This window comes from Gloeophyllum trabeum (assembly GCF_000344685.1).
Source record: "Gloeophyllum trabeum ATCC 11539 unplaced genomic scaffold GLOTRscaffold_00001, whole genome shotgun sequence".
Classification (NCBI taxonomy): domain Eukaryota; kingdom Fungi; phylum Basidiomycota; class Agaricomycetes; order Gloeophyllales; family Gloeophyllaceae; genus Gloeophyllum; species Gloeophyllum trabeum.
Window position 1 is genome coordinate 4,137,741 of NW_006920410.1, and position 25,510 is coordinate 4,163,250.

A 25,510-nucleotide genomic window follows, 5' to 3' on the forward strand; every position below is an offset into this window, starting at 1 on the left:
AGAACTTCACATTTCATCGACTGTCTACTTCATACCCGGAAGGATCAAACCAGGGCAAATTGATATTGGTGTTTAATCTACTTTGTGCTCAGGAACAGAGAAACTGGACCTCACCGCGTTCGGGAGTGTAATCATCCCGTACAGGACGCGACGGCTGTTCACCGGGGTCACCCCTGGTCTAATTCAAATACGAATCTGTCTTCCGTTTGCACAAGAGCCATCCAGTGAGTGGAATGAACGTCCACGATGTTGTACTAGATGCGAAGAGAAAAAGCAACATCCTGCGGACTTGGACAGAATCACTATGCGGCGGACGCTTGGAGAATTGGTCATATTAGTGTATCGCAACCTCCACGATACCAGTCCTTTTCATATACTTCCAGCTTGCCACTCACCTATGCGCAGTGTGTTTGGCAGGACTGTGGCGTCTTTCAGACCCACAATCATTGCTCCTGATGGAAACGGTTTGCAGATAACTACTCCTGCAATTACTCTACTTCTCCGTCCAGTGATACAGCTGAATGCGTTTGCACATCCTCACTTCCATGCTACGACAGATGCCTCATTCAACGTCAAGTTCAAACCCTGGACCACCAGCTTCTCCTGGTCCGGCAGGTAATCCCAGCCCTGCACCCCCTCTCCCTTCACCGTTACCTGGGTCGGCTGCTGTGTGCCGAGTACGATCAGCTGTGTGAGCTGCTGTGCAATGTCGTACGTCCCCTGGCTAGCGACATTCAACTCGCCATCCGCAACCTGGAAGGTAATCGTCCTGTTGGGACCCAGTGGATAACTCTCGCCGTCGTCCACATAGGCCGTCCCGAAGGCACTCCCGTCCGAAGCCAGGGAGACCAGCAGACTATAAGGACCCTGCCTCGTCTCCTCAATGGTATACGCTGGAGCTGCGTGCAATAGAAGGGCGCTCCCATCTCGGATGTGGACATTGATGTGTCCAAGGGGTGCGTCGAGTGTTGTGTTAGCGCCAACGGTTGCGTTCACGACGTCGTGAGTATACCAGTCGCGCCAAGTGACTGACCCTCGGCCAGGGAATATACCTAAGGGGCAGTGAGTCTCCCGACGAGATATGTTGAACTATGGAAACACACCGTCCACAGTGGAAACATTCGGAGTCAACACAGGAGTGACTAAGATATCACGCCCGACCAGGAACTGCCGGTCGACTGAGAAAAGCTCAGGCTCTGTGGGGAACTCATAGAACAAAGCGCGGACGGGGGGAGATCCGTAGATCGACGCATTCGCAAAGAGGGTGTACTAAAGCCCATGGCTTACTCAATATTCGATGTACGGTTGGAATAGAATGGGCAGCTCACCCAGTAAGGCAAAAGAGAATACCGAACAGAGATAGCAGTCCGCGAGGCATTCGCCACGCTCTCCCATCGGTAGGGCTCCTGCGAGATGGCTCCCTTCGTATTGTGATTTCTGTAGAAAGGAACAAATGCCGAAAGTTGCATCCACCGATTGCATAGCTCCTCATCGGTATTGTCATCTGCAAGGGAGTCAGGGGAATCGATTCTCGCTCGTACATGCTCGTCCACTTACTGAACCCGCACGTATCGGCACCCACCATCGGGATCTGGAAGATCTGAAACTGGAGCACGCCCTGGATATTGTAGTACATGTACCGCCATTGACTGAAGTTATCGCCAAGCTATTAATAGTGCCGGCGCCGAGTTGTGTCAGTTGTGTTATAGCAACACAGGTCAGAAACCGACCCACCCAATGCCCACTCCACCTGCCAGTGGACGGGAATGTCGACCTCGCGATGATGAACGGACGCTTGCCTGGCCGGAGACTCTGCAAAGCCAGATGCGTTGCCTTTTCCTCCATGAAGCCCCACATATTGTGGACATCGAGTTCTACATAGCCCGGGGCATGGGTCGCATTGGTCGCCACAGTGTTCACCGACAGCCTTCCGGCACCTGCGCACGGATGTAAGCGGACGATACGCCCACACTAGCAAGGCACGAGCGACCTACCGTTGTGAATGGCATACGGGGGATCATTTAAGTTAACACCGCTCTCATTCCCGGCACCGAGACCACGTTTGACCACTGTCTCACCGGGATTGCACGTGTTCGTGCCATTGACTGTGATATTCCCACTAGGTCCGAATATCGTTGGGTTATAGCTATAGAATAACGTCAGTACTGTACCGCCTTCTAGCAACGGCGTGGAGTCGTACCATTCGGGGTATCCAGTGACTTCTGCTCCGGGTGTCCCTGGCAGGAGGAACGGCGTGCTCGTGTTGGTAAGGTTAGCCGAGGATCCGCTGTGATCCTTATTATTACGACCGACAAACGTATCCGATAGCCACAGCACTTACCATGATCCCTCACAGAAGGAGCTCGGCTCGTTCATGTCAAGCCATATACCCGAAAACTCGACGCCGCTGTCAGACCAGTTGCGCATCGCCTCGGTCCACCACTCTTGCGCGTTGTTCGCAAACCAATCGGCGAATACCTATCGCATCACACTAGATTCAGTCATCTATCCATCTGGGCTGACAATGAGCATACCGTGTAACCCGGCCAGACTTGACCGATGTACTCAGAGCCATCGGGATTCTTTATGAAGACGTCTCTGTAGCCAGTGTAAGCAGTGGGAATAGTAGAGGACTCTTTCATCGCTCACAGCTCGGACCCTCGCGTATACGGATCGTACTGTTTTCGTGGTTAGGGCGAGGGCCTCGAAAACACGCAGGTGCTACTCACGACGTCTGAGGAATTTACGGTATGGGCAACCGCAGCGTCAAGGATCGGGATATCTATTATAATGTGAGTATTTCCATACATCAAAACCCATTCAAGCCGGCTTGAGCTTACAGTGTTGATTGTTTGCAGCCTAGGAAACATTGAGCCTCGAAAATCTCCAAATCTCAGATGGGACGCACCAACTCCTGGATGAACGCCCTCATCTCGTCGCCGGGGTACGTAACCGGATCGCTTGTGAAATCGCGATACGCGTGGTACAAATCAATATCGTTCCATTGCACCTCGAGCGGGATGTTCGCCTCCCGCATGGCCGTCACCTGCGCACGCGTTTCGTTTATGTCGTAGTACCCCCACCGGCAGAGGTGGAACCCGAAGCCCCACGCGGGCTGCCACGTCGGGAGGCCGACGACCGCGCCGTACTGCTCGATCACGGTCTGCGGGGTCGGCCCGGAGAAGAAGTAGAAGTCGAAGATCCCGCCGAGGAGGCGGTATTCGATCAGTGAGACGTTCGAGGAGGGCGGGGTCGCGAGGAGTATGTCTGCGCCGGCGGACCTGGGTAGATTGTGAGTCGCGAGTTTCTCAATAGAACGGAGATGCAGGTGCAGGCGCACGTACGTGAGAATGAAGACGCCGTGCGTCTGCGACGTGTTCGCGGTGGGATCGTACCGATGCTCCAGGTATACTGGGTGCGATCCGTACCTACAAGGGGGGATCAGGTCTCGCGTTACGGGTGTCAGAAGGTAATTTAGTGCCCACATGTTTTGGTCAATGGGGTCGGCAACGTCTCGAGCCCATAACGTTTGGACAGTGCCGACACCACCATCAGTACCAATGTCGCGCCTGAAACCGCTGCTTGCGACAACTTCCCCGAGACCGTATATATTGGCACCTAATGGTAGGGCTGATGCGATCTATACAGAACACAGATTACCCCGTCAGGTGGGTTGGTGTTTGAAGGAGGGTCTAGAGGTAGACTGGCTAACCTGTAAATACTGATCCTCAAAAACTAGAGGAAACCCGTCCAATGCAAGACTAGGATCGCTCGAGTTCACCACTGGGGCGATGGGGGTCGGGGGCAGAGAGCTAATGCGCGTATCGAATAAGGGCGTCGCGTCTGGTTGGGACCGCCGAGTAATCCAGAACGCGAAGGGCGAAGACTCGTAGTTAAATACTAGGTCCGACGAATTTTGGAACGACAAAGTAGGCGGAGCCGGTCTTTCGACGACCGACTCCGGGATGGTGAACTGTTCGTTAGCTGTGTCGTAAATCTTAACGTGTACTCTGTAGAGTACAGGGCATGTTAGTCTGGAAATCGAGTCGACCTCATAGCTTGATAGACATCCCTGTTTAATGTTTCGTAAATCACGTCGATGGTCAGGTTAGCGATGTCGTGACCGAATGCATTGCATGCTGGGCCGGCGAGAACTAAGTTCGCCGTAAGTCCTGTTTGCGTCTCTTTGAGGCCGCTGAGAGTGTACCCTTGGTTATGCTTTTCTCAGTACGCGTCTCGTTATATGGTAAGGCGTGGCCTACCTGGACAAGAAGACACATTCAGAGAATATGCCGAGTCGTCAACTACAAACGTCTCAGGCAAGAGCTTCCGCTGAAGGGGCGAAGGCGCTCTGCCGGCAGCATAGCTCGCGAACAAGAGCAGAGCAAGGGATACCCCGGCGAACATGATGGTTCGAAGCCAAGGTCTCGCGCTGGGTACCGACAGCATCTCGCTGTGATTTATACAGATCCTCGCTCGTGCGTCATCAGTCGGTTCTGGTGACCTCGTGAACGCTGTCCGGGGAAGAAGCAGAACCGAACGGGTGTCGGCGCATATGGGCGGGCGCTTCGCAGTGCAAGTTTAGATCATTGCCGGCACGTCTCTCTCGAAAAGTTATCCTCGTGATTGAGGTGACTGATCCATTTCGATTCCTTTGTAGAGTTGTGACGGTGGTCAGGAATAGGTCGTGCTTTCAACAAAGGCAAGATATTGCATGGTCGTCAGTACTGAGACCGAGTATACGCCGAACTTGCGTAATTAAAATCCAAGTAAAATCGCGAAACCGATTCAACCACTGCGCATGCTGCCTCAGTGACTTTAGCTTTCGACTGATTGCTTCCTGAGCCGTTGCCTGGTCGTGATTTCTTATCAAGTGTTTACCCTGGTTTACCTGTCCTGGCTGCCACCAGTTGATGCAGCTTGCCCCCTGCCTCGGGCGTAGGTGCGAGGCGCGGATACGACTCACGCTAGCGCTCCCGTACTATTACCTTGGGAGAAATACGGAATACATATGCCCGGGCGGATACAGTATAGTTATGCTGTGTGCAATGCGAGCAAGGGTCGTTGGGCTGGCCTATTGACTGGCCAGTATTCTAGTCGCCCGTTTCTTGCGAAGAGAACGCAACCTGATCCAAACCGGCCGGTTTTCCTGCCGGACGAGATCCTACCAGCAGCGACACCTTCTCTTCGCTGTGGCCGCCTGTTTTCGAGCGTGTACTCCCTCTCGCGACACAATCAAATTCGAACAATCTTTACAACAGCTAGGAGGCATCATGATGGCTCATCGGATGTCAGTGAGATGGTATGTTATACTATACCGCTAGTCGCACTGCTATCAATCTGACAAGCGAGCAGCAAGGTAGCGATGATACCCGTACATCGAGACTCCTGTTCCTCAGGACGCTGACTCCGAGCCGCTTACAAACTCAGGACTTCATCTCGTTAAGCGGAAGGATTGGCCCGTATATGTGCTTCCCGGGAGAATCTTCGTCGTTCGATAAGCAACGGCACCTGTGTTACCTACACAGATCGGGTAAATGGATCCGCTTCCCGACCGACGCAAAAGGTTTCCTATACTGGCACGTAGAACCCGACGCACCTGCGCTAGCAGGTGAAGTGCGCTTCCGTGTCACCGAGACCCCAGATCCTAGCGACTTTCCCAAGGGATATGATCTTCGAACGCCCGACGGCGGTGTTTGGAAGGTGATGCTGTTCAATATCTGTCACTCCAAGCGACACGAAGTTATCAGGACTATTCTGCTGGACGAGGGACTCGTAACCCAGGACATATTGGATAAAGCATCTCGCGTCTCGCATCGATTGCCTGGTGGTAAAATATCTCGTCCCAACAATAAGAGCACCATCATCTGGCGGTTCAACCGACCTTTCCAAGTGCGCCTTGAGGTGTCCCGCATTCAATTATGGGTAGTAAATAGTGCTGGGGGAGCCTTGGTACTGTTTCGCCATCTCTTCCGTCCCCAGCGCAGGCCGCTATACAAAGGTAGTCAGGTCTATCCCCGTTCCTCCTCGATGGCAGCAGACTCACGAAGCCACCGTCAGGACGCTGTCTCGTCCAGTTTGAACGCTCCACCCTTCTTGACCATCGGGGCACGCGGACGGTAGTAATCCGGATTGTGAAGATTCTCGATTTGGAAAAGTTAGGCGATGCCCAACCCGACGACCAGTCACACCCTCTTAAGGAGGGTGAATTGCTCACCACCAGGTGCGGCAACCCTAGGACGAGGCACCCGATTGTGTGGTCGCTAGATGTCGACGCGGCGATGCTGTCAGAAGGAGCGCGAGCAAGAACTGCAAGGGGGTTGAAGGCATTATTTGACCATGAAGAAGAGCACAGAAAGCCCCTTGGATCCAGCAGCGTACCTGTCGGCCAGCCGGATAAGACGCTAGCAGCGAATGGGGCATCTTCCATACGCCCTCGAACTCTGCCGGAGAGGTCCGCGAATAGGCCTCAACGCAGCAAGATGCACACGTTGTCCCGGACGTCCAAGCAAGACGCTAAGAGAAAGGTATTTCAGTCGTATTCTGTTTGACCATCTCCTGCTTATCGTTCTCCCAACGCGCCACCGACGGGTATAGTCAGGATTGACCGATGGACTCGTGACAAGAGACCTTCTAGACAGGGCTCTTCAAGTCCGTGTTGAGTTTTTTGGTAGAATCCTTCGACCCACGTCCGACAGTATCATCTTCTGGCGATTCAAGGAGCCCTTTCGCGTTCACTTTGAAGCGCACGAAATGATGACGTGGGCGGTGGGTAGGTCTGGTGTCCATATGATCCGACTTCTCTCGCTGTTCAGGCGGATGTCCGAAAAGAACCCACCCTTCATAGTGGGCGTTCTGTGTCTTGTACATGTAGAACCAGCGGGCTCACGGTGTCGTCTACAGGAGTAAGCCTTATGCAATTTGAACGCTCGACCCTTCCCGAGCATCGCGGCTCAGACGGTCGTCCTATGAATCGTTCAAATCCTCAGGCTTCGCCTTTCAGACGGAGCTGCGATTGACGACAGATTGGCCCTGCCTGAGGAAGGTTGTCTCCTTCAGGTGCGGTTTTCGCGAGGTCGCGTAGCCCGTGGTCGGTAGACGTCGATCAGTCGGACAGAAAAGAGATATTCACGCAGTTGACTGCGTTGAAGGTACTCTTTGAAAATGAAGAGCTTGGGAAGGCGGCCAAACCAGCGTCCAGCTTGCGCTGAAACACGCCGCCAGGGCAGCATCGGATCACGACGACCTGTGTAGGTTACCAAAATGATGTTATCCTTATTTCGAGGATATCCTATGGCTTCACCATTGCCACGAGTTGCCAGCCCATTGACCCGTGCCTACTGGCTTCAGCTCGATACTCGGAACGGACACTCCGCCGCCCCAAGTCTTGTCATACTCCGGTCGCCTCTTAGCAGATGCTGAGTCGCCTATGAAAGTTAGGTCGGGTCTTATAGTGCGTGGCGTGAACACTATCAGATCAACTCAAGGAAGCTCAAGGCCTCAAGGACTTGTTATGAGTGCACCGGAAGATGGCGAGTGCGGTGGCGCCGACAAAGCGTGTGTGGCAGAATATGCGCATCAAATGCACGTGACTGATGTGGCTTGCGGACGCGAATCGCTTAAGAGCCGTTTGATCTTTCTCCTCCTCTCTCCCCTCGCTCTTTCTTACCAATTTATTCACCGCCATGCCTAAAGCTGCAGTAAGAAGAAATCCGGAGAGAAGTGCACGGGCCGATGCGAAGAAAAATGACAGAGTCCTGAAAGACCTGCCGGCCGGGCAGTCTCTGTCAATGCCACATTACGAAGACCCGTGGGTCAATTGGTTGACGGTAGGTAACCTGGCTGAATGAGCATTTCTTATAACTGATACACAACTCCAGGAAGGTGACAAGGTGTGGGTGGCCTTCGACAAGCACCGGTGGAACCGTGGCGTTGTTATCGGCCAGATAATTCGATTCCTTCAGGTGAGCCACAGCCTGAGTACAGTACCTGTATGACTGCAGTAAGATTTAACTTGTACTGTGGACAGGGTCAACAGGTTCTACACTATCGGGTACGATTTCGTGGCGACACCATCGCATCTTTCAACCCGCGGGCCGGAAAGATTAAACCTGACAATGAGGAAACCCGAGAACTGCTCGTTAAACACGGTCTAATCCCTGGCAAAGCAGCCCCTGCCCTTAACAAGCACAAATGATCGTTTGACGTCGAGCTGAGTTGACTCTTCCCAATGTATAGTTATTGTTGCAACGCGAATTTACTAGCTGCATTGTATAATATTCCATTCAAGTCCACCTTTAGCAGCACCCAAGGGTGTCGTCCGAACTGAGTTTGCCTGATTATAGCAGATCAAGAGCCGCTACCGTGCTCTTCAAGGGCTCGTTATCAACACTGCTCAACGTTCGTGGTGTGCCTCTCTGCTTCCAGTATGTCTGGGCGCTTGCGTTTCATGAACGGGCCTGCTTCCCTGAGACGCCACGCAAGGTTTGGTCGTTGTCGCTTTGGAACCTGTGGCCATGCAGTTCATGCTCTGAAGCCCGTAAAAGCTACTCACTCGGAGCCTAGGTGGTTGAGCTATGGATTTGATGAGCCCCGGAGAATACTACTCGGACACAAGAGACGTAAGGTGACGTGATTGGTGTGCAAGTTCGTATTCCCTTTATGCCACCTTTCCTTGAGCTTAGTCCTGAAGCCGGTGATCCGTCTCTTTCCCTCTCTCTTTCCCGTGCACCCGCTTTGTAGATTTATCGGCGACCCCATTAACCCCTCAGGCCTCAGGACGGCCTTTCGAGGCAGTGTCGCTCTCTGAAGTCACTATTTCTCGAGCTTCGTACAAGGAATTGATTCAGCTTCGAGATCGCGGTTGTCCTAAAAAAGCGTTAATCTGGTTCGTCTCGGCCCTCCGGGGTCCGGTGTCATCTCTGAGGATATGTGGAAAGTTTCCCTCGCGCACCAAGATATCGAAGGTAAGTGACTATTTTCCCTTGAGTCGGACATATGGCTATGTATACCTTGTATCCGTGGGTATCTGCGCCTGCATCCTCAGTGAAACGGCGTGAGTACCGAGTACCGAGTTCCTACCTTCAGTATGCTTGTTCCAGCAAATTCTTGTACCCTATAGCTAGCATGGCCACCCCTAGCCGCATCGGGCTAATCTACGCCGAGTCCTGCCAGCCGACGTCAAGGTGGTTCTCCCTGCATAAGGACATGTTCACCGTATATTCTCAGAGGGTGGACGATGTCTGCCTGTCTGCTCGACCGAGGAAGGAGATCGTTGGTCATGGACGGCGGCACACGGTCGTCCCAGAGAAGTGTGGATCATCACCAAGAATTGCCCCAGACCCGCTTGTCGGTAGAACAAGGGTGTTAAGCTATCAGCATCGCAGATACTCAGTAGTCGGACTGGGATATGCATATGGAGTCTGTAACCAGTTCAAGTTTACGACTTCACGGTGATTATACGTACATGTTGTGCTCCGTCATAGCATTGGTCTCCAAAGCTAGCTTATATTAAATTATATGCCGCCCCGACTGGATTCGATGCCTGCACATTTAACTATGGACGCGAGGCATTGTCAACCAGGCAAAGACACCCCCGTGAGGTTCCAAGCCATACTGTTGCGTACTGCAGGTAATACCGGGTATTACCTGTATATCAGAGGTTTGCTCGCGTGTCTTGCCGATTTGACCGTATCACCCACTTCAACAGACAGGTCGCTCACCTTCTCCTGATCCTCCCTTGTTCCCCATGACGAGGCAGCGAAATCCACCCGCGTCTTCGTCCCACGTCCGCGAGCGGTACAGATCGAGGACAACGAGGGCCCGAGCGGCATCAACGCAGCAGAAGAAGGCTGAGGAGAGTAAGGGGAATTGTTCCTGTCTTGTGTTCTGTTACATAGCGTATAGACAACAGGCATGGTCAGAATTGATGTAAGAAGGCCCTCACCGAATCTGAAGTGCCATATTCCATATTCTCATCTTGCCGAAGCCGTGTCGAGGGTAGTTCAACATCCACACCATGCTCGGTTCATTCCGAAATATCTATTCCCCCCTGTCCTGGATAGATGGGCCTGGACGGCTTGACTCATACAAACTGGGTCGAGTTGACTCGGGGACCCAAACCAGCAGATCATGACTGGCCACCGCTTTCTTAACGTGTCCGTCATCGACACAATCTACGGTGGCCTGCCTCTCAACCTTCAGTATGCCCGGGCTCTTGCGTTTCCGAAGTGGGCCCTTCTTGCCGGAGGTATCCCGCCAGTGCTGCTCGCCTTTGAATGCATCGAATTTATTATCAAGGAATATAGCATCGCGTGAATCTCCTTTGTACCACGGATGATGCCCACCTTGTGCGCAGGTGGTTGAGATAGAGGCTCTTGGCCCTAATTCGCCTGGCGAAGTCCCCGGCCATGCCGGGCGTGGAGTAGCCCAAATCATGAGCAAGTTGAAGCGCCCTGTCGTGCTTTTCGCGATCTTCTTGTGAAATGTGTTCAGCCGTAGCGAGTGGCTCAGTTCTGTTTCTGTTCTCACTTGCGGCGGGTTTTGATGCTGGGGAAGAGCCTTCGGCCGACTACTCGAGAACTGCACGGGAGACTTCAGAGACTATGCCGGTCTGGGGCTCGGAGAGAGCACCGTCTTCTTTTACCTCTACCTCATGCGCGGACCCGGTAGAAGCCGCTTGAGCGTAGGGTGCCTGTTGGCCTCTCTGCCTGCCGTTGACTGAAACTTCGCGAGTCATTTCCTCTTCGGTCGTTCTCCGAGGTTTATAGGAAAGTGCAGGGATATGGGCAATAGTTGCCTCATGCACGAGAAGATCGGCGTCCATCGCCAGTGGTTCTACGGCAGTCGAATTGGATGTGTCGCCGAGGACGACTATTTTGTGCCCTCTACCGTCTTTACCTGCATCCTCATTGAAGACATAGCCAAGACAAGGAACTTTGATTAAGGTCCAACATAAGCCTCAACTTTGGACTTGACTTCTGATCCAGCACGTACCTCTACGGGTAAGCATCGCCGCACTTACCCGCATCCCAGGAGCCTTCAGAAAATCCTGCCAGCGGTCCCCAGGCACGTCATCATCGGCCAGAAAGTTGTCTCCGGGCCATTCATCCTGATGCAGGGCACCTGAAGTCACTGTGTCTCTTGGGCGCAGGAGTTCGTGGACCGCGTAAGGCCGTCCGAAAGCAGTGTGCGTCATTGCCAAATTCTCGCGCACAAAGCGTCTGAGACCCGAGGGGCCGTATACGGTACAGCTGGAGCTGCAAGGGCAGAAACCTGCGTCAAAGATACACAGGAACCAGCGCACGAAGAACGCACGTCAGCCTGAGGAACCCCTGCCAATGTATCGCTGTATTAAGTCCGACCGCTGCGGCCTCTGAGTGTCGTTCGCATGAAAGGTACGATACCCATGACATGATCAGCTAGGGAAACACGATCTACGGATATCTCTACAGCCAAGAGAAATCTACACACGGTGCATATGCGTGATGAAAATCCGGTGTACTCGGTGTACTCGGTGGCTGCGATTTCGTGAGTGAGCCGACGGCACTGGCAGGCATGACTGAATTTCCGTCTCTTGACTGCCACTCGAATCATTTGTGCCACTGCTGCGACTCTGCGACGAGTCCCTACATTCTCGATAACTCTCACCGAATGGATATTACATCCCGGATAGATATCGCTAGAAGTTTGGGTCGGAATGACTATCAGCTCTCGCGTTTACGCCTTGAACAGCAGGAGGCCGAGCAGAAACTGCTGTCCATCCAACAAGAAATCGACCGCGTTCGCGCTGAACGCAGCCGGCTGGAAGGAATGCGATACAGCCTCGCCGATGACCTCTGGTTCGAGATATTCGACATTCTTATTCTGGATGAAGACCCGCTGGAGCTCACTGGTGCCGAATTCACCGAAGCATACTACCGTCCCGTTACGCTGTCGCATGTCTGTAAGGCGTGGCGCGAGCTTATCCTGTCCGGTCACGGCAGACGATACTGGACGAGAATCCTCTTCCGTGGCCCAGTTTCGAGCAAAGGAGCAATAGGACCCCTCATAGCTTTCGCAAGACGTTCGGCACTCCCGTCTTCGGAGTCCTTAAGCTCGCTGAAGCCGCCCCGACTCGATCTGGTTTTCATGCCAAGTCAACATACCCTACGCGATCTTCATATTTTGAAGGAGCAGATCGATTTTGCTCTCTCTACGCTCGTGTTTGAACGCCCGCCGTGGAAGTCCATTGCCTACGAGGCCCAAGACCCTGCATGTATAGGACGGCTGATTCGCAGCTTGTCGTCTTTCTTCCCCCGTCTGCTCTCGCTGCGTCTCGCTCTGGCGGCGCCCAGCTCCGGGCTTATATCCGAAGCCACCGGGGAGACGAAGGTGTTGATGTCCGGACCGTTTCACCTAGAATCTCTTCATTTGCAGCATATTACGCCACTAAGATTCCCGGTCGGCTTCTATGCGAGCCTACGACGGGCTACGCTCAAGTATCCCGGGCGTGAGCAGCAGCTATCTTTGTCTCACCTCACGAAGTTTTTAAAGAATACACCTGTCTTGGAGAGTCTAACGCTTCATGTTGCTCCGGCGTATGACATTCTTATTCCGAATCCAGTCCATCAGCTGTTCGAAGGCAATCATCCAAATAAACCTGTTTTGTTGCACAATCTCATTGAACTAAAATGGGGTTTCCTGCACCCGAAGGAAGTCCACCATGTCCTCCTGTTTTTGTCAACTCCATGCTTACAGTCCCTCACTCTATACCTCCACAATACCACCGAGGACTACGAACAGGCGAAGACCCTCTTCCTCGAAAAGCCTCTCAAGTACGATTCGCTCAAGGAGCTGCACCTCCACTTCGTCGAGGCATCAGCGATGGTGTGGCGGCTGCGGAGCATGATCTTCCCGAACCTCGAGCGGCTCAGTATCGAGAACGACGACTTCGACACGGAGGAGCTCCCGGACCTGCCCGCGTTCTCCTCGCTGCTGCACATCCCCGTGATGCCGTCCGTGACGCACCTCAGCCTGTTCCGCGTCCGTCTCCCCGTCGACTGCATCGAGCGGGCCCTGGCGTGCATGCCCGCTGTCCGCGTGCTCAAGCTGGAATCGTGCCGCGGTGTGAGGAAACTCCTCGCAAGCCTGCGCGTCGCGACGGTCCTCGTCGGGAAGCCGGCGCCGGTGTATCCCTTCCTTGAGGAGCTCTCTATCATCAACATCGCGGACTTGCAATTCGAGGGCCTCGCCGCGCTCATCAAAGAGCGCAATACAGATATCGCACGGCCGGCGGGTGAAGCGTCCGCCACGCCCCGGGTGCTTGCTACCCCCAGGAAGATAAAGGCTCTGCGCAAGGGCGTGACTGGATCTCCTGTGCGGTCGCCGAACGTGACCGTACCCAAAGATGTTTTGGACGAGGGCGAGGAGGTACGGCCATTGAAGATCACCAAGGTAGATGTGCGTGGCTGCCCCGGCGTGTCGCGGGAAGAGCTCGAATCGCTTTGGGACCTGGGTGTCGAGCTGGTGTGTGGTGACCGCCGTGGTCGGTGGGTCACGGAAGTGACCTGGAGGAGCTCTTAGGTCACAGGTGGCCCGTCCGGAGGGTGCCACCAGCTGTGGGTCTGAGTCCATGTTTTTGTCGTCTGCTCTATTCGCTGTCTCTGCTATCATACTTCAGCTGTCCTCGCGCTACACCACGGTCCTTTTCATATACCCTCCTCGTATCAGTCGCAATATTCAAACGTGTACAGTTAGTAACTAATCAGTTTTACAATATTAGTTCAAAAGAACGAAGGGTATATAGTCCGTGAGTATGTCCAAGATATAATCAAGAAGTATGGTACCGATATCCAAGAGAGCGACTGATCTTCCAAGAAAGCAAGATCGTACGGAAACCTACTGGGCGGCTTTGATGAGGTCGGCTGCCTTTTCCGCGATGCCGTACAGCCCTGCCTGCAGATGCGCGGAGAGCTGAATAGGCAAAACGGAGGCGTCGACGATGCGCAAGTTCGACGTGCCGTACACTTTCAGCTGGGAATCGACGACACCTAGCGAACCCAGGTACAATGTCAGCCTAGTGTGAAAAAGCGACAAGTAAATAAGGAAGGACTGACCGCCGAGGTCCCTGCGCATCATGCTGCACGTCCCGATGGGGTGGTCGACCGAGCCGTACGTGCTCCGGACCCAGTTCGTCCAGTCCGCGTCCGTACCGCCGTTGGCGTCGTTCGGGACCGCGTCGTATCCCGGGGCGACCTCGCCCGTCGACAGATCGCTGCAAGTTGGACTTTCAGCGGACGGAGTGCAAAGGGAGGACAGGAGCCATCACGCACCTCAGCGGCGGGGTCTGTAACACCCTCCGGCAAAGCTTCGCGCCTGCGACTTGCACGGCCAGGTCGAAGTCGATGCCGAAGTAGTTGACGGTTGTTTGCGGCTTCTGGAAGGGGTCGGTGCTCTGTACGGCAATCAGGATTAGATTCAAACCACTGGGGATGGAATAGCAGGGTTTCTTACCGTGATTTTAACCGTGCCTCGGCTGAACGGCAATAACTGCCACATGTCAAAGCCCAGGGCCCTATTCGCACAGTTAGAGACGTCAATTGACCCTGGAACGAATGAACAATAAACTCACGCCGGGTAACCGGTATCATAGAACAACTCAACCAAAGGGGCTAAAGAACCCGATAAGCACGCAGAACCCTCTCAGCCCCCAGATCGACGCACCATTGTGGTTAATAATCAAGTCCGCTTGGACGCGGTACACCTGCTCGAGCGCGTCCGCCGACAACGCCGAGCCTGCCTGCGCGCTTGCCCAGCTCGCGAGCGAGCCCTGGATCTCGCTCACCCGCGCCTGGGCGCCGTCGCCGAAGAGCTGGTATATGTTCGGGTACGCGATCGCGTCGGAGGGGCCGCGTCCACCGACGTCGAAGCCGTTGCCATTCGCCCCGATCGCGCTCGAAGTCTGCGATGCAAGATACGGTTTGAGGGAGGGTTCAAGACAAGGGGAGTGAAGTGAAGTGAGACGCTGCCGCTTACCTGTTCCTGGAGGTTCTTCCCGACGGTAGGCAGGTCGAGGAGGGTCTGGATGCCCAGCGGTGCGAGGAGCGCGGAGTCGCCGATCCCGGAGAGCTGGAGGAGCGCTGGGGTCTGCGGGCGCGTGAGTTACTCGAATCTCACCCCAATCTCGAGATGCTTGCTTGCTTACCTGGATGGCGCCAGCCGAGACAATAACCTCCCGGCGCGCGTACGCGGAGTAGGACGTGCCCGCGTCACCCGTGGGGCTGAAGGTTACCCCCGAAGCGAGCAGCGGCGCGCTGCCTGTGGAGAAGTCGATCTTGGTCACCTGACGCGCCGGTCCTCGTCAGAAACGCGCGATACGCTAACTAACACGAGATTGCTGTTATACTGTACTGACCTGGTGGCTGACGAGGGTGAGCCAGTTCGTCCGGTCGTACTCTACCGGCGTGAGATAAGCCTGTGGGGCAGATGAGCGGTGGTCCGAGTCGTGCCAGTTGATCGTCTGCAGGCGCGTTAGTTAGTGCCACCACTCAACACTCTAGCGCAAGTGCCGTGTATCTCACAAAAGGGGTGATTGAGACGCAATTGCCGTCTCCGCCGTTGATGTCGGGGCAATGGGCGAGCCCGGTGAGGTTCCCGATGGACGCGATGAAAGCCGGCTGCTGCGGTCCGCCGTACATCTCATCGGGGTAGGTGACCTGCACGGGTCCCTGCGTCCCGTGGTACGCATCGTTTGACTGCGCGCCTTTCGCTCGCTGCTGGTCGTTTGGCGCGCTGAAGCCTTCGGACTGGAATGGCGCCGTATCATATTAACTTCACGTAAATGAATTGCGAATATGCATGCCCCCGGACCTTTTGCATGTAACTGAAAAGGCTGTCCCAGTTCCAGCCCACGTCGGCTTCTGACGGGTCCAGTAAGGAAGATAGCGCGTCGAATTGGGCGCTCATGCCGCGAGTGTAGTGGCCCCCGTTTATGGAGGAGCTACCGCCCAGGGTCTTACCGCTGTTTTGGGATGTCAGATTAAGTTGTCACTTACTATGCTATACGTGATGTGCTTACCCCCGGATGACCTTCCCATCTTCCGCAGGCCAGGCCCAGTCCAGTTCGGTGTCGAAAGCCTGAGCTGGAAGCGAAGTCAGCATGAGTGCATACCGTACGAGCAGTGTCACATACAATACGCGTAAATGTCGTACACTCTGGGATCTCCTCTGTCATCTGCGCCTGCTTCGATGAGCAGTACGCTGATATCCTGGTTCTCCGCTAGTCTTGCAGCGACGGTCGTTCCGCCGAGACCAGCACCCACCACGATGTAATCGAACGTCTGCCAGGCAGCGCCGCTCGGGTCTGAAGTTACCCCGGAAGCGCGCTTTTGCAGAGGAGGACCGGCAAGGGCGATCGTGGCCAGACAAAGTGCGGGCAACACCGCACGCAGGGGGGCCATTTTCTGCGACAGGGAAGGGGGAATAAGATGTCTTGCCAATAGGGCGGGCGCTTTTAACTGTGCATATGCTAGCCACGGTCCAGTGAGGCCGTCGGGGGATGGCCACACCCTTTGGGATGGAAATCATGCCAGTCACTGGAAGTCGCTTAGCACTCTGGGGTAAGGCTATGATGCTGTGTCGCCGACTTACAAACTCGGCGCGACGACGACGGAAAGCGTCAATCTGTCTTGGCAAGGTATGACGCCAAAGAAACGCCACTATTGGCTCGGTTAGCTTGATATACCGACGGCTTCCCTTCCTCGACTCCCTTTGAGTTTCATTGACAGTCATATAAGCCATCCAGTTTTCCTCCATGTTACAGGTTCCATGTCGTGTCAGTGAGGAGAGTGGGGTACAATATAGATGTAAACGTCGTTAGAGAGTCAACTCCCCTCCTCAGGGTCGATGGGACAGCGTCATCAGCATGTGACGCATCGTCCTGAAATTTGGACTTGGGGCGTCTCATTCTCTTCATGCATATGAATCGACTTGATGGCTTCTGCAGCCCACATACATGGGTGAAGCAACGATGAGAATCGAGAGAAATGGGCCTACGCCAGGCTATCTCAGGCTGTGGCGCCCAACCCCAAAATGATGCAGGTGCCGCGGAGTGCACTCGCGATCTGATGAATCCCGCGTGGCAGACCGTCCCTTCATGTCGCCGACGCTGCTTCAACAGACGCGGTGCACCGTAGGCACTGCACTTCACGAAAGACTCAGCCACACCAGCCCATCAGACGCAGAGTCTGAACATCTACAGCTGTGGTATGGTACCGCACTGGATTCTGGTTTGTGCAGTACACTCTAAATTTCGCGGAGCCGCCAGGCGGAAGGAACCTCCTGTGGCGGTGTCTCTTAGGGCCCGTTCAGCCACCCGGGTCAGCCACACTGGAAAGATGGTCTACTAGACGGTCTACGCCTGCTGAACAACATACTAGTAGCGAGGATCCCCGCTCTGTACACTAGCGACTTGCGCGAAAGCGGAAGTTGTGGCAACGAATATGCGCAAAATCTATTACCTGACCATGCCCGGTATGCCCGCTCGCCCCCGATTCCAAGTTTCTTTCAGAAACCACACTCCATTCCAGCCTCAACTCGCGATCCCGCCCCCCATCGCGCCTCGCACGCAGACCGAATCAGCCGACCAGCCCACTGGACCAGGCCTCCGAGCCAAACGCACAACCGTCCACCAAAACTTGATCGGCGAGACCACAGTCCCTCGTCGATCACCTCGCGCGCGGTGGAGCCGCGGTCGCACAGATGCATCCGCCCAGTCACGCGCGAGATCACCCAGCACACGGATCTCGACGCTCGGGGGGGTGGGGGGGTCTAGATCTCCCTATCTTTCTTTGTGTGTCCACTCAAGGCGATCTTGAATCTTTGATCATTACTGACCACACCTCGATCTCTGCCCCGCCGGCGGGCGGAAGCAAACCTGCTTGGTCATTATCCCTTCAGCTTGCAGTAGTCGATCAACCATTAGGCTGCAGGATGATTATGATTAGATGGGTGAATAAATCCTTTTATAGATGTGAATGCTTGCTCACTCCCATTTTATTGAACCTCCCCTGCATCTCCCCCCGGAGATCTCGGTCAGAGTGCACCCGCGTCCAATCTCTGCTCTAGGCAAGGTCTTGTCATTGAGTGAGGCTGTGGCTCGAATACAGCCGAAACGATAGGCCGGCTTGCATATGCCACTCTTCGCCGGGGTACTCAGTCCACCAGCGAGGAAAAGTTCTCAGGACATTAGATTACACAACTATTGCAGCAGCAACGCTACGTATGTGTACATTGTACCACTATAACACAACGATATGATAATGTAACAACACGATGATAATGCAGCGACGGTACGAACGCGTGTATGCTCCTACCAATAAGTGATCCGATAAATACGACAGCAAAGATCTAGCACGGATACCGAGGGCACAGAGCAGAGGCGCCCTACTGCGCGCGCCCAAAGGGCGCATCTGACGTCCACTGCACGCCGTCGGGCGGGTACTCCAATGGCGGCGAGGGCAGCCCCATTCCCTGGCTCTGCTGGCTGTGGAATAGCGCGGGCACGGAGAAGCGCTGCGCGTGCACCGCGCGCGGCTGCAGGAATATCGGCGTCACGTCCGTCGCGCCGCTCGACAGCGAGCGGCCGTGCCCTTGCGAAATCGATGCATTCGGCGCAAGGAACCGCGAGGACATCGGGGATGCAGAACTACGACGGACAAAATCATGAGCATCTATCCCAACACAACCGTGTGGTGACAAGCACGCTTACCTCGGAACGTCGAGCCCCGCCACCCCGCCCCGCACAGACGACAGCGGGTACGCCTGCGTCAGCACCCCCCGATACTCGATCTCCCCCATCGACACATCCGACGCAAAGCTCGCGCGGCTCGCCGCGCTGCCCACATCGCTCGGCACGTCCGCGCGGGGCCGTATCGTCAGCTGCTCCTGCTCCTCCCTGACGGGCGCCCACCCCTCGCGCTGCTGGATATTCGACGCCGCGCCGAGGTTCAGCGGCGGCGGGCGCGGCTTCTTCTTCTGGGCCGAGGCGTCGGGGCCGTCGGGGAGGGAGACGACGGAGGAGCGCCGCGAGGACGCGGACGAGGGCGGGCTCCCGCTCGAGGTGCTCGCGGGCGGCTTGTTCTTCGGCTTGTTGGGCCCGCGCATGCGCCGCTCGGGCGCGTACTCGCAGATGAGCCCGCGGCTGACGCAGCGCCCGCAGGCGGGGTGCTCGCCGCTGCACTGCGGGGTCGTTAGCATCAGCGAAGACAGGGAGAGGGGGATGCTCACCTTGGCCTTTCTCGTGCGGCACTTCTCGCACGCCTGGGCGGTGCGCAGGCGGGGATGTTCTGCCGACCGGTAGACCATGTTGTTCGAGGGGTCGAGGGAGCCAGCCATCGTCCAGTGCTCGCGGGACATCCCGCCCTGCGCCGCCGCCGAGCTCGAGGACGCCATGGGCGGCAACGACTGCCGCGCCGCATACGGGTCGTACGCCTGCGTCTGCGGGGCGAACAGGAGCTGGTCGGTGGGCAGAGACCCCCGGCGCATACCCGAGGATGTCCCGGGGAAGGTGAAGTCGGCGTCGAAGGACGCCCACTGGGCGTGGGCGTTCCCGTCTGGGAGGGACGGCGGGAGCTGGAGCGGGTAGGATGGGGCGCTGCGCGGGCTGAGCGGGGCTTCGTACGCGACCTGCGGGGGCGGCGCCATGTTGAGCGGGGAGAGGTAGTCTGGCGGGTAGTAGAACTGGTCGGCGACGTATTGCTGCTGGGCGGCGAGGGCGGGGTAGGCGAGCTCTTGGGGGAGAAGGTAGGCGTGCTCGATGCCGAGGGCGTTGTCGGGCGGGGGGACGTTGCGGGGGTAGGCCTGGAGGAGGTACTTTGATTCCATGGGGTAAGCGAGCTCGTCGTACGCCGCAGGCGGGATGAATTCGCAGGACATAACACACTTTCCGCAGCGGTCAAGAGGGCTGATATGGGCGCTAGGCAATAGAAGTAGGCGAGCGATTAGCAGCAGGCAGGATACGAATCAAAGTCAACGTGATGCAGAGCACAGCGATGCGAAATTGGACATTTTTATCAGAGGCAGCGCTACCGAGACTTCCACAGCCGGAAGCTGCGGCTTAATTAAGTTAATTATCGGGAAGGGATCGCAGAAAGCACCCGATGCGATCGACAGGCCCGGTCTCAATCGCCACCCTGGCCCGGAATGGCAAGCAGGGGAAAGGAGCGTCCCTGCAAGACTTCCCGGCGGCCTGCTCGATCTGCCCAGAAGGCTAGAACGGCCAAGACGTGCTCTCCCGCCGCCTGTTGTATTGCTGGACGCCACAGCTGGGGGCAGCTGGGGAGGGGCAGTTTACTTGCATCAATCATCTCCGGGGAAATCAGACCAGAAATTGTGACATGGACTGACATATGATGGATTCGAATCCCAGTCTGGCCTATCGCAGGCTGGGACGCCCAGATCGTTGCCAGATCGTTTGACGTCTAGTCCACGCGCTGTCAACCAACTCCTTCGCGTCAAAGTACCTCTTGACTGCATATGCCATCAGCTCATCCAGTGGTTGACAATTCGAACGAACAGCGACCGTTTTACGAACCTTGGGGTGAAGTACGCTGACTCTTGCGAGTTCTATGCCTGCCTGAATGCTTGCGAGAATCACCGCGAACTACGCAGGCCACCGGAGCTGCACATCTGGGTTATTCCTCCGCCTCACCCATTTCCCCCGGCCCACAAAGACAATAGCGACAAAACACCCCATGTCTCGCACGCCTCCCCCCTGGTGGATTGGCAGCATATGTCAACGCTGACTTCTTCCTTATTCGCTTCTGAAGTACAGTCTGAGGGTTGCCACAGCGTTAGAAGAGCCACGCGAAGGCGCCGATAGGTCGATCGACGATCAGATCGTACCCCCGGCCCGGGGAGCGTCATAGCCGAGCCAATGGGGAGTGCATGCAGCCATCCACTTGAGTACTTCGAGCATACGCATGGAACCAAGTAGAAGAGCGCACTCGAGCTCCTAACTTGAGAAGTATCTCTTCTCCAGTCTTATGGGACATATCCACACAGCCCCACCACAGCCTCAATCGCAGACTCAGAACCGACCCCATGAACGATACAAGAATGCATTTATGCAAGGTAATGCGTGGTGGTGGTGATACAGCAGTTATCCAGTGCGATACAAAGAGCGGGCGGGTAATAGATACAGCAATAATACCCAGTGCGACAGCCATCCCAATAACAATGATAAGTTACCTCCATCCTGTCGTTGTCGTCATCATGACCAGTCGTGATGAGCGCGTGAGTGAGCTATAATACAGTCTAAACCAAGCGCGAGACAGCGGGTGGGAACTACCACTGGTGCACCGTCGTCTGGAAGTCGTTGAGCAGCCGCTTCATGACGCGGCTAAAGTGCCGCGGGTAGTTCGCGCTGAGGTTGCCGCTGGTCGTGGGCGCCGCGCGCGACTTGAGCGAGCACTTGCCCGAGCTGGGGTTTGCGCCTGCGTTGCCCGTGCCCGTCGTTGAAGAAGGCTGCGAAGTTCCAGCGGGCGTAGAGCCGGAAGCAGTACCGGTGGGCGCGGCGCCGCCAGAGAGGGTGGCAGACGAGGTGCTCCCGCCCTGGCCGTCGACCGTGCCCGAGTCGCCGGAGACGAGGTTGGACAGCGGCGGGCCGGGGAAGGTGTACGGCGCGCTGGGGTCGTAGACCTGCATTCACAAAAACAGATCAGCACTACGCCCTGATGATATAAGGAGGGAAGGAGGACTCTCACATTCTTGTCCCAGATGCCGGGGTCGGTGTCCGAGTACGCGCCGGGGAAGGACACGGTCTGGTTGGGCGTGCCGCTGCCGTTGCCGGTGATGCGCACCTGCGTGCACGACGGGTAGAACTCCGCGCCGCCCTCGGTCATGCCCAGGTGCAGCGCGATGATCTCGTGCCGGATGAGGTAGTCGCCGGGCGCGATGTTCGACGGGAGCGTCACGGTGTAGGTGCCGCCGTTCACTGCGGTATGGATTATCAGCAACGAGGCCCGCAAAGGGAAGGGAAGGACGCACTGATTTCCTGCTGCACCCAGTCGCCGCCGTTGGCCTCGCGCCCGACCTCGTCGATCTTGAACCACTTTGCGTCCGTCGCGGTGTACTTGTCACACGTCGTCCCCTCGCACGCGCCCATATAAGTCATCAGCGGGCCCGTGTTGTGCGGCCACTACACGCACACCCACGTATCCACATCAGCACCTGTCATATCCTCCCGCGCAGCCAAAGCAAGCAAACAAGCACTCACGTTCTGCCCTCCCCCGCCGGACCACGTAAACGTGACCTTGCTGCCGGGGTCGGCGGCGGCGACCTGCGACGCGACCTGTGCGTCGTACCCGCAGAACATGTCCTTGTTCGCCGCGCCCTTGACGGGCGAGATGGTGCTGATCTGGCGGATCGGGCTGGGGCTCGTGTCGCCGCCGGGCGTGTTGCCCGCGTACGACTGGCCGTTCACGACGACCTTGGACACGAAGCCGTGCGCGGAGGCGTGGGGGAGCGCCGCAAGCGCAGAGAGGAGGAACGCGGCGTATGAGGTGGCGGTTTTCATCGTCCTAGTCGTGGCGTCGCGTGAAATTGGCGGCGGTCGAATAAAAGCCAGTAAAGAAGAGAGCGCGAGAATAACCAACAGCACTCGTCAAGAGGCCGTATACTTAGCGTGAGAGGCGCAAGCGCAAGCGGAAGCGGGAGGGTGGATGATAGACGCTAGCAGGCCGCGCAGGGCTTTTATACGGGCAGACAAGGTCGACGGCAGCAGACAAGGAAGGGGCAGGCAACAATGGCGGGCCTCGTGTAGGGCCACGCTCCCCGCAAAGGCACAATGACTTCCCGCCGGGCGCTTTGTGGCTGCCGCGCTTTGATCCGAGGCTCCGACCTCCGAGTGGCTATATTTAGAATACTGCCACCTTTATTGAGCGTTGAGGTGGCGGCCCTCGATGCTTGGACGTGATATTCTGCACAGCGCGACAAGGACAATAGCTACGGCGATGATTGTAGACAGAATAATAGACAACAGCTCGCAATTTACGCTTTTCCGATGCAGAGACATGCGAAGGGGCCGGAGGGGCAAGCTCCGATCTCGCGGGGCTCTGCGCAAAGGCACATTGGCGGTCGCGAAAAGCATAACGCGAATAATGAAGAGACCCAGCCTGCTCAGGAATGCACAGTCGAAAAATGCCTCTCCAGCAGTATGGAAGCACTGCAAACCGTTTTGATGATCCTGCGAAGGCTATCAAGGATAGCAAGATCGGCCCGAGATAGCAGGTATGATGGTCGACGTCTAAATGATGGTTAATATCACAGGCGTGCAGGGACAGGGCCCCGGTGGGGGGGCGCGCAAACTCGTGTTGGAGGCTCTTGCGAGCTGCGTGTTTTCTAAGAATAGGGAGCTGCAGTGGAGATATTGGGGATGGAACTGTCGTAAAAATAGGAGAGTGGATTCTGTGAGATTGGACGAAGGACGCCCCATGACCGTCGAAATTTCTAATGAAGACCTCGACAGTGTGAAGCGACCTTCGAAGCCAACGCACTCTGGAACGATCATGTATCAGACATCGTGCCCGTGAAGCACGATAACGGCGTCAAGGCGGCGTGATCGCGAGGTGTCGAATGGGCAGAGGGATGGCAAAGGCCCCGGTGTACCAATGAGGACCTGCAGTCCAGTCAGTAGCACTTATCACGTTGTTCCCGTTCTCTCTCAGACCTCCAAATTTCGTCTGCCTTGCACCTAACTGGACTCCTAAGTTGGTATCGCAGATCGAAGCCTGACCATCCATCCTCAACAAATGTGCGGGCACTTTATGGCGTGCACGTACCTCGCATCCCTATGCACTTCACCTTTCATGATACCTTACACGCTACTCGAGTGTACTACACCTTTCCCCCCTTCCTCTCCAGCGCCGGAATAATCTCCAGAAACGAATCAACCACCATATCCACCTCCCCGCCCTCGTCCTTGCTCCTCGCGCTCGCCTTGTCCTCCGGCGTGTCCTCTGTAGACCGGCGGACGTAGATCGTCTTAAGCCCAAAACTCGCGGCGGCGCGCAGGTCTTCGATGTGCGCGGCGACCATCGCGATCTGGGACGGCTCGAGGGCGAGGAGGTGAGCTGCGCCTAGGTAGGTTTTGGGGTTCCTGCGAAGAGCAGGGTGAAGGGTACATGTGCTCGGGGATGGGAGGTGTACGCACGGCTTGTACGACCCCAGGAGTTCTCCGGAGAATACCGCGTCCCAGGGGAGATCGGCGTGCTTAGCCTACCGCACTTGTCTCCTCAACCTACAACTGGCGCGAAGTGTACGCGGGGATAACACACCATGTCCACCAGCAGCCTAACGTTTCCGTTCGACAGCGTCGCGATGATGAAGCGCTTCTTGAGCGCGTACAGGCCCTCGGTGGCGTCCGGCCAGCCTACTAGCGCAGTCGGACTGTTAGTCTATGAAGAAGAGGGCGCGAGCGGACCGTCGAGCTTGTGCCAGAGAAGGGTCAGCTCTGCGCGTTTGTCCTCGTCCCAGAGCTTCCCGAGGTGGGCCCACTTCGGGGAGCCGAGCATCTCGTCCAGTATCTAGGAATGCGAGGGGTGGATGAGTACTTGCCCATGTTGGGTCGAATAGGATAGGATCGAGTGTACGAGCCTGCCGGTGCATGACGTCGACGTTCAGAGTCCCCTCGCCGTCCTTGGCTGTCTGGCGTCTTGCGGATGACAATGTCGGTTCTCATCTGGAGAGGGAATGGTAGCACGGCGTACGTTCTGGTCCCGTAGCCCTTTCTCCATTCCTGCGCAAAGGCTGTATAATCTATCAGAGGGGAGGATCAGTGGGTATCGGTATTGTTCGTGAATCTGTGGCTACGGGGCTGGTGAGTAGTGGGTACGTACCTTCAGAGGGAGGACCGGACTCGGACAGGACCCGCACCGCGGTGGACTGCCAGTCCACTACAGTGCCGAATACGTCGAACAGTAGGGCCTTCACGTGCATAAGATACAATCAGTGGATGCTGGTGGTGGCGAGAAGATGAGAAGTGCGGTGAACGAATATACTTGGCCTGCACCTGTAGATGGATCATCTTATGTAGAACAAGTTATAGCTCGGGCTCCATTCCCGTTCTCGTGCTTGCAACCCGCGACAGATGGCGACGCCGATGGGCCTTTCTCCATTAAAGACAGTTGCTCGTCTACTAAGTCTTTTTTAAGAGGCGCAGGATCAAGCCTACTTTCTCCATGGAATGTGCGTGTGAGCTTGGGTGCCCAATCTCAGTCCCCCGGAGCAGACCCCTGCGTGCTCAGGATGGTCGCGCAGGATAACCAGCTGCCGACATGTCATCGCGCACTAGACAACGAGGCCTTTTTTGCCCGGGGCAAAGCTTCAAATCGTTGCCAGTGTGGCGAAGCTGAGCGCTGAGTACTTGCGAGGCAACTCCATATGCTGCATTCAACCCTTCATTTCCATGTCTAGTTCCGTTATCCCTCCGACGTTCCTGCGCAGGATCAGGCATATCACTGACGATGCTTGA

General features: G+C 56.1%; 8 protein-coding genes across 8 annotated transcripts; 2 read left to right on the forward strand and 6 right to left on the reverse strand.

The window, feature by feature from the left end:
• Positions 1 to 408: 408 nt before the first annotated feature.
• Positions 409 to 4,431, reverse strand: GLOTRDRAFT_119185 (uncharacterized protein). The gene is made up of 18 exons (XM_007863327.1): positions 4,263 to 4,431; positions 4,073 to 4,208; positions 3,713 to 4,010; positions 3,486 to 3,640; positions 3,345 to 3,428; positions 2,909 to 3,281; positions 2,841 to 2,859; positions 2,730 to 2,782; positions 2,650 to 2,678; positions 2,535 to 2,598; positions 2,342 to 2,478; positions 2,201 to 2,287; positions 1,995 to 2,146; positions 1,735 to 1,937; positions 1,558 to 1,666; positions 1,329 to 1,504; positions 1,104 to 1,269; positions 409 to 1,052 (listed from the first exon to the last, which is right to left on the reverse strand). Exons 1-18 carry the CDS (start codon positions 4,405 to 4,407, stop codon positions 538 to 540), a joined length of 2,901 nt encoding a protein of 966 aa, XP_007861518.1. The 5' UTR covers positions 4,408 to 4,431; the 3' UTR covers positions 409 to 537.
• A 3,254-nt stretch (positions 4,432 to 7,685) lies between these two features.
• On the forward strand, positions 7,686 to 8,197 carry GLOTRDRAFT_90531 (uncharacterized protein; the record flags this gene model as incomplete). Its single annotated transcript, XM_007863328.1, has 3 exons — positions 7,686 to 7,829; positions 7,881 to 7,964; positions 8,030 to 8,197. 3 exons carry the CDS (start codon positions 7,686 to 7,688, stop codon positions 8,195 to 8,197), a joined length of 396 nt encoding a protein of 131 aa, XP_007861519.1.
• A 2,183-nt stretch (positions 8,198 to 10,380) lies between these two features.
• Positions 10,381 to 10,785, reverse strand: GLOTRDRAFT_109396 (uncharacterized protein). Its single transcript, XM_007863329.1, has one exon. It carries the CDS (start codon positions 10,736 to 10,738, stop codon positions 10,571 to 10,573), a length of 168 nt encoding a protein of 55 aa, XP_007861520.1. The 5' UTR covers positions 10,739 to 10,785; the 3' UTR covers positions 10,381 to 10,570.
• An 867-nt stretch (positions 10,786 to 11,652) lies between these two features.
• GLOTRDRAFT_125051 (uncharacterized protein) lies at positions 11,653 to 13,563 on the forward strand (the record flags this gene model as incomplete). The annotated part of the gene is made up of 1 exon (XM_007863330.1): positions 11,653 to 13,563. One exon carries the CDS (start codon positions 11,653 to 11,655, stop codon positions 13,561 to 13,563), a length of 1,911 nt encoding a protein of 636 aa, XP_007861521.1.
• Positions 13,481 to 16,446, reverse strand: GLOTRDRAFT_109397 (alcohol oxidase). The gene is made up of 13 exons (XM_007863331.1): positions 16,172 to 16,446; positions 16,058 to 16,121; positions 15,850 to 16,000; positions 15,561 to 15,785; positions 15,395 to 15,499; positions 15,185 to 15,322; positions 15,016 to 15,126; positions 14,704 to 14,941; positions 14,612 to 14,651; positions 14,494 to 14,554; positions 14,313 to 14,434; positions 14,097 to 14,254; positions 13,481 to 14,030 (listed from the first exon to the last, which is right to left on the reverse strand). The coding sequence occupies exons 1-13, from the start codon at positions 16,437 to 16,439 to the stop codon at positions 13,879 to 13,881; spliced, it is 1,833 nt and encodes a 610-aa protein (XP_007861522.1). The 5' UTR covers positions 16,440 to 16,446; the 3' UTR covers positions 13,481 to 13,878.
• A 1,977-nt stretch (positions 16,447 to 18,423) lies between these two features.
• On the reverse strand, positions 18,424 to 19,914 carry GLOTRDRAFT_90534 (uncharacterized protein; the record flags this gene model as incomplete). The annotated part of the gene is made up of 3 exons (XM_007863332.1): positions 18,424 to 18,685; positions 18,749 to 19,218; positions 19,267 to 19,914. 3 exons carry the CDS (start codon positions 19,912 to 19,914, stop codon positions 18,424 to 18,426), a joined length of 1,380 nt encoding a protein of 459 aa, XP_007861523.1.
• Positions 19,915 to 21,082: 1,168 nt separating this feature from the next.
• On the reverse strand, positions 21,083 to 22,764 carry GLOTRDRAFT_69702 (uncharacterized protein). Its single transcript, XM_007863333.1, has 4 exons — positions 22,256 to 22,764; positions 22,027 to 22,177; positions 21,744 to 21,973; positions 21,083 to 21,678 (listed from the first exon to the last, which is right to left on the reverse strand). Exons 1-4 carry the CDS (start codon positions 22,553 to 22,555, stop codon positions 21,325 to 21,327), a joined length of 1,035 nt encoding a protein of 344 aa, XP_007861524.1. The 5' UTR covers positions 22,556 to 22,764; the 3' UTR covers positions 21,083 to 21,324.
• Positions 22,765 to 23,783: 1,019 nt separating this feature from the next.
• GLOTRDRAFT_69705 (haloacid dehalogenase) lies at positions 23,784 to 25,101 on the reverse strand. Its single transcript, XM_007863334.1, has 8 exons — positions 25,049 to 25,101; positions 24,876 to 24,994; positions 24,747 to 24,795; positions 24,634 to 24,691; positions 24,461 to 24,563; positions 24,315 to 24,409; positions 24,191 to 24,255; positions 23,784 to 24,136 (listed from the first exon to the last, which is right to left on the reverse strand). The coding sequence occupies exons 2-8, from the start codon at positions 24,973 to 24,975 to the stop codon at positions 23,875 to 23,877; spliced, it is 732 nt and encodes a 243-aa protein (XP_007861525.1). The 5' UTR covers positions 24,976 to 24,994; positions 25,049 to 25,101; the 3' UTR covers positions 23,784 to 23,874.
• Positions 25,102 to 25,510: the final 409 nt, after the last annotated feature.

Bases quoted from the DNA above. Each gene is read 5' to 3' on its own strand.
- GLOTRDRAFT_119185 (XM_007863327.1), bottom strand. From the start codon at position 4,407: ATGTTCGCCGGGGTATCCCTTGCTCTGCTCTTGTTCGCGAGCTATGCT. The intron at 2,679-2,729 runs GTGAGTAGCACC...CCACGAAAACAG, and splicing joins CCGTAAATTCCTCAGACGTC to TACGATCCGTATACGCGAGG. The intron at 2,599-2,649 runs GTGAGCGATGAA...CACTGGCTACAG, and splicing joins TATACGCGAGGGTCCGAGCT to AGACGTCTTCATAAAGAATC.
- GLOTRDRAFT_109396 (XM_007863329.1), bottom strand. From the start codon at position 10,738: ATGACTCGCGAAGTTTCAGTCAACGGCAGGCAGAGAGGCCAACAGGCA.
- GLOTRDRAFT_109397 (XM_007863331.1), bottom strand. From the start codon at position 16,439: ATGGCCCCCCTGCGTGCGGTGTTGCCCGCACTTTGTCTGGCCACGATC. The intron at 16,122-16,171 runs GTATGTGACACT...CTTCGCTTCCAG, and splicing joins GTACGACATTTACGCGTATT to CTCAGGCTTTCGACACCGAA. The intron at 14,942-15,015 runs GTAAGCGGCAGC...CTTGCATCGCAG, and splicing joins GGAAGAACCTCCAGGAACAG to ACTTCGAGCGCGATCGGGGC.
- GLOTRDRAFT_69702 (XM_007863333.1), bottom strand. From the start codon at position 22,555: ATGAAAACCGCCACCTCATACGCCGCGTTCCTCCTCTCTGCGCTTGCG. The intron at 22,178-22,255 runs GTGAGTGCTTGT...GTGTGCGTGTAG, and splicing joins CCGGCGGGGGAGGGCAGAAC to TGGCCGCACAACACGGGCCC. The intron at 21,679-21,743 runs GTGAGAGTCCTC...TTGTGAATGCAG, and splicing joins CCGGCATCTGGGACAAGAAT to GTCTACGACCCCAGCGCGCC.
- GLOTRDRAFT_69705 (XM_007863334.1), bottom strand. From the start codon at position 24,975: ATGCACGTGAAGGCCCTACTGTTCGACGTATTCGGCACTGTAGTGGAC. The intron at 24,796-24,875 runs GTACGTACCCAC...CCCCTCTGATAG, and splicing joins GTCCGGTCCTCCCTCTGAAG to ATTATACAGCCTTTGCGCAG. The intron at 24,692-24,746 runs GTACGCCGTGCT...GTCATCCGCAAG, and splicing joins AAGGGCTACGGGACCAGAAC to ACGCCAGACAGCCAAGGACG.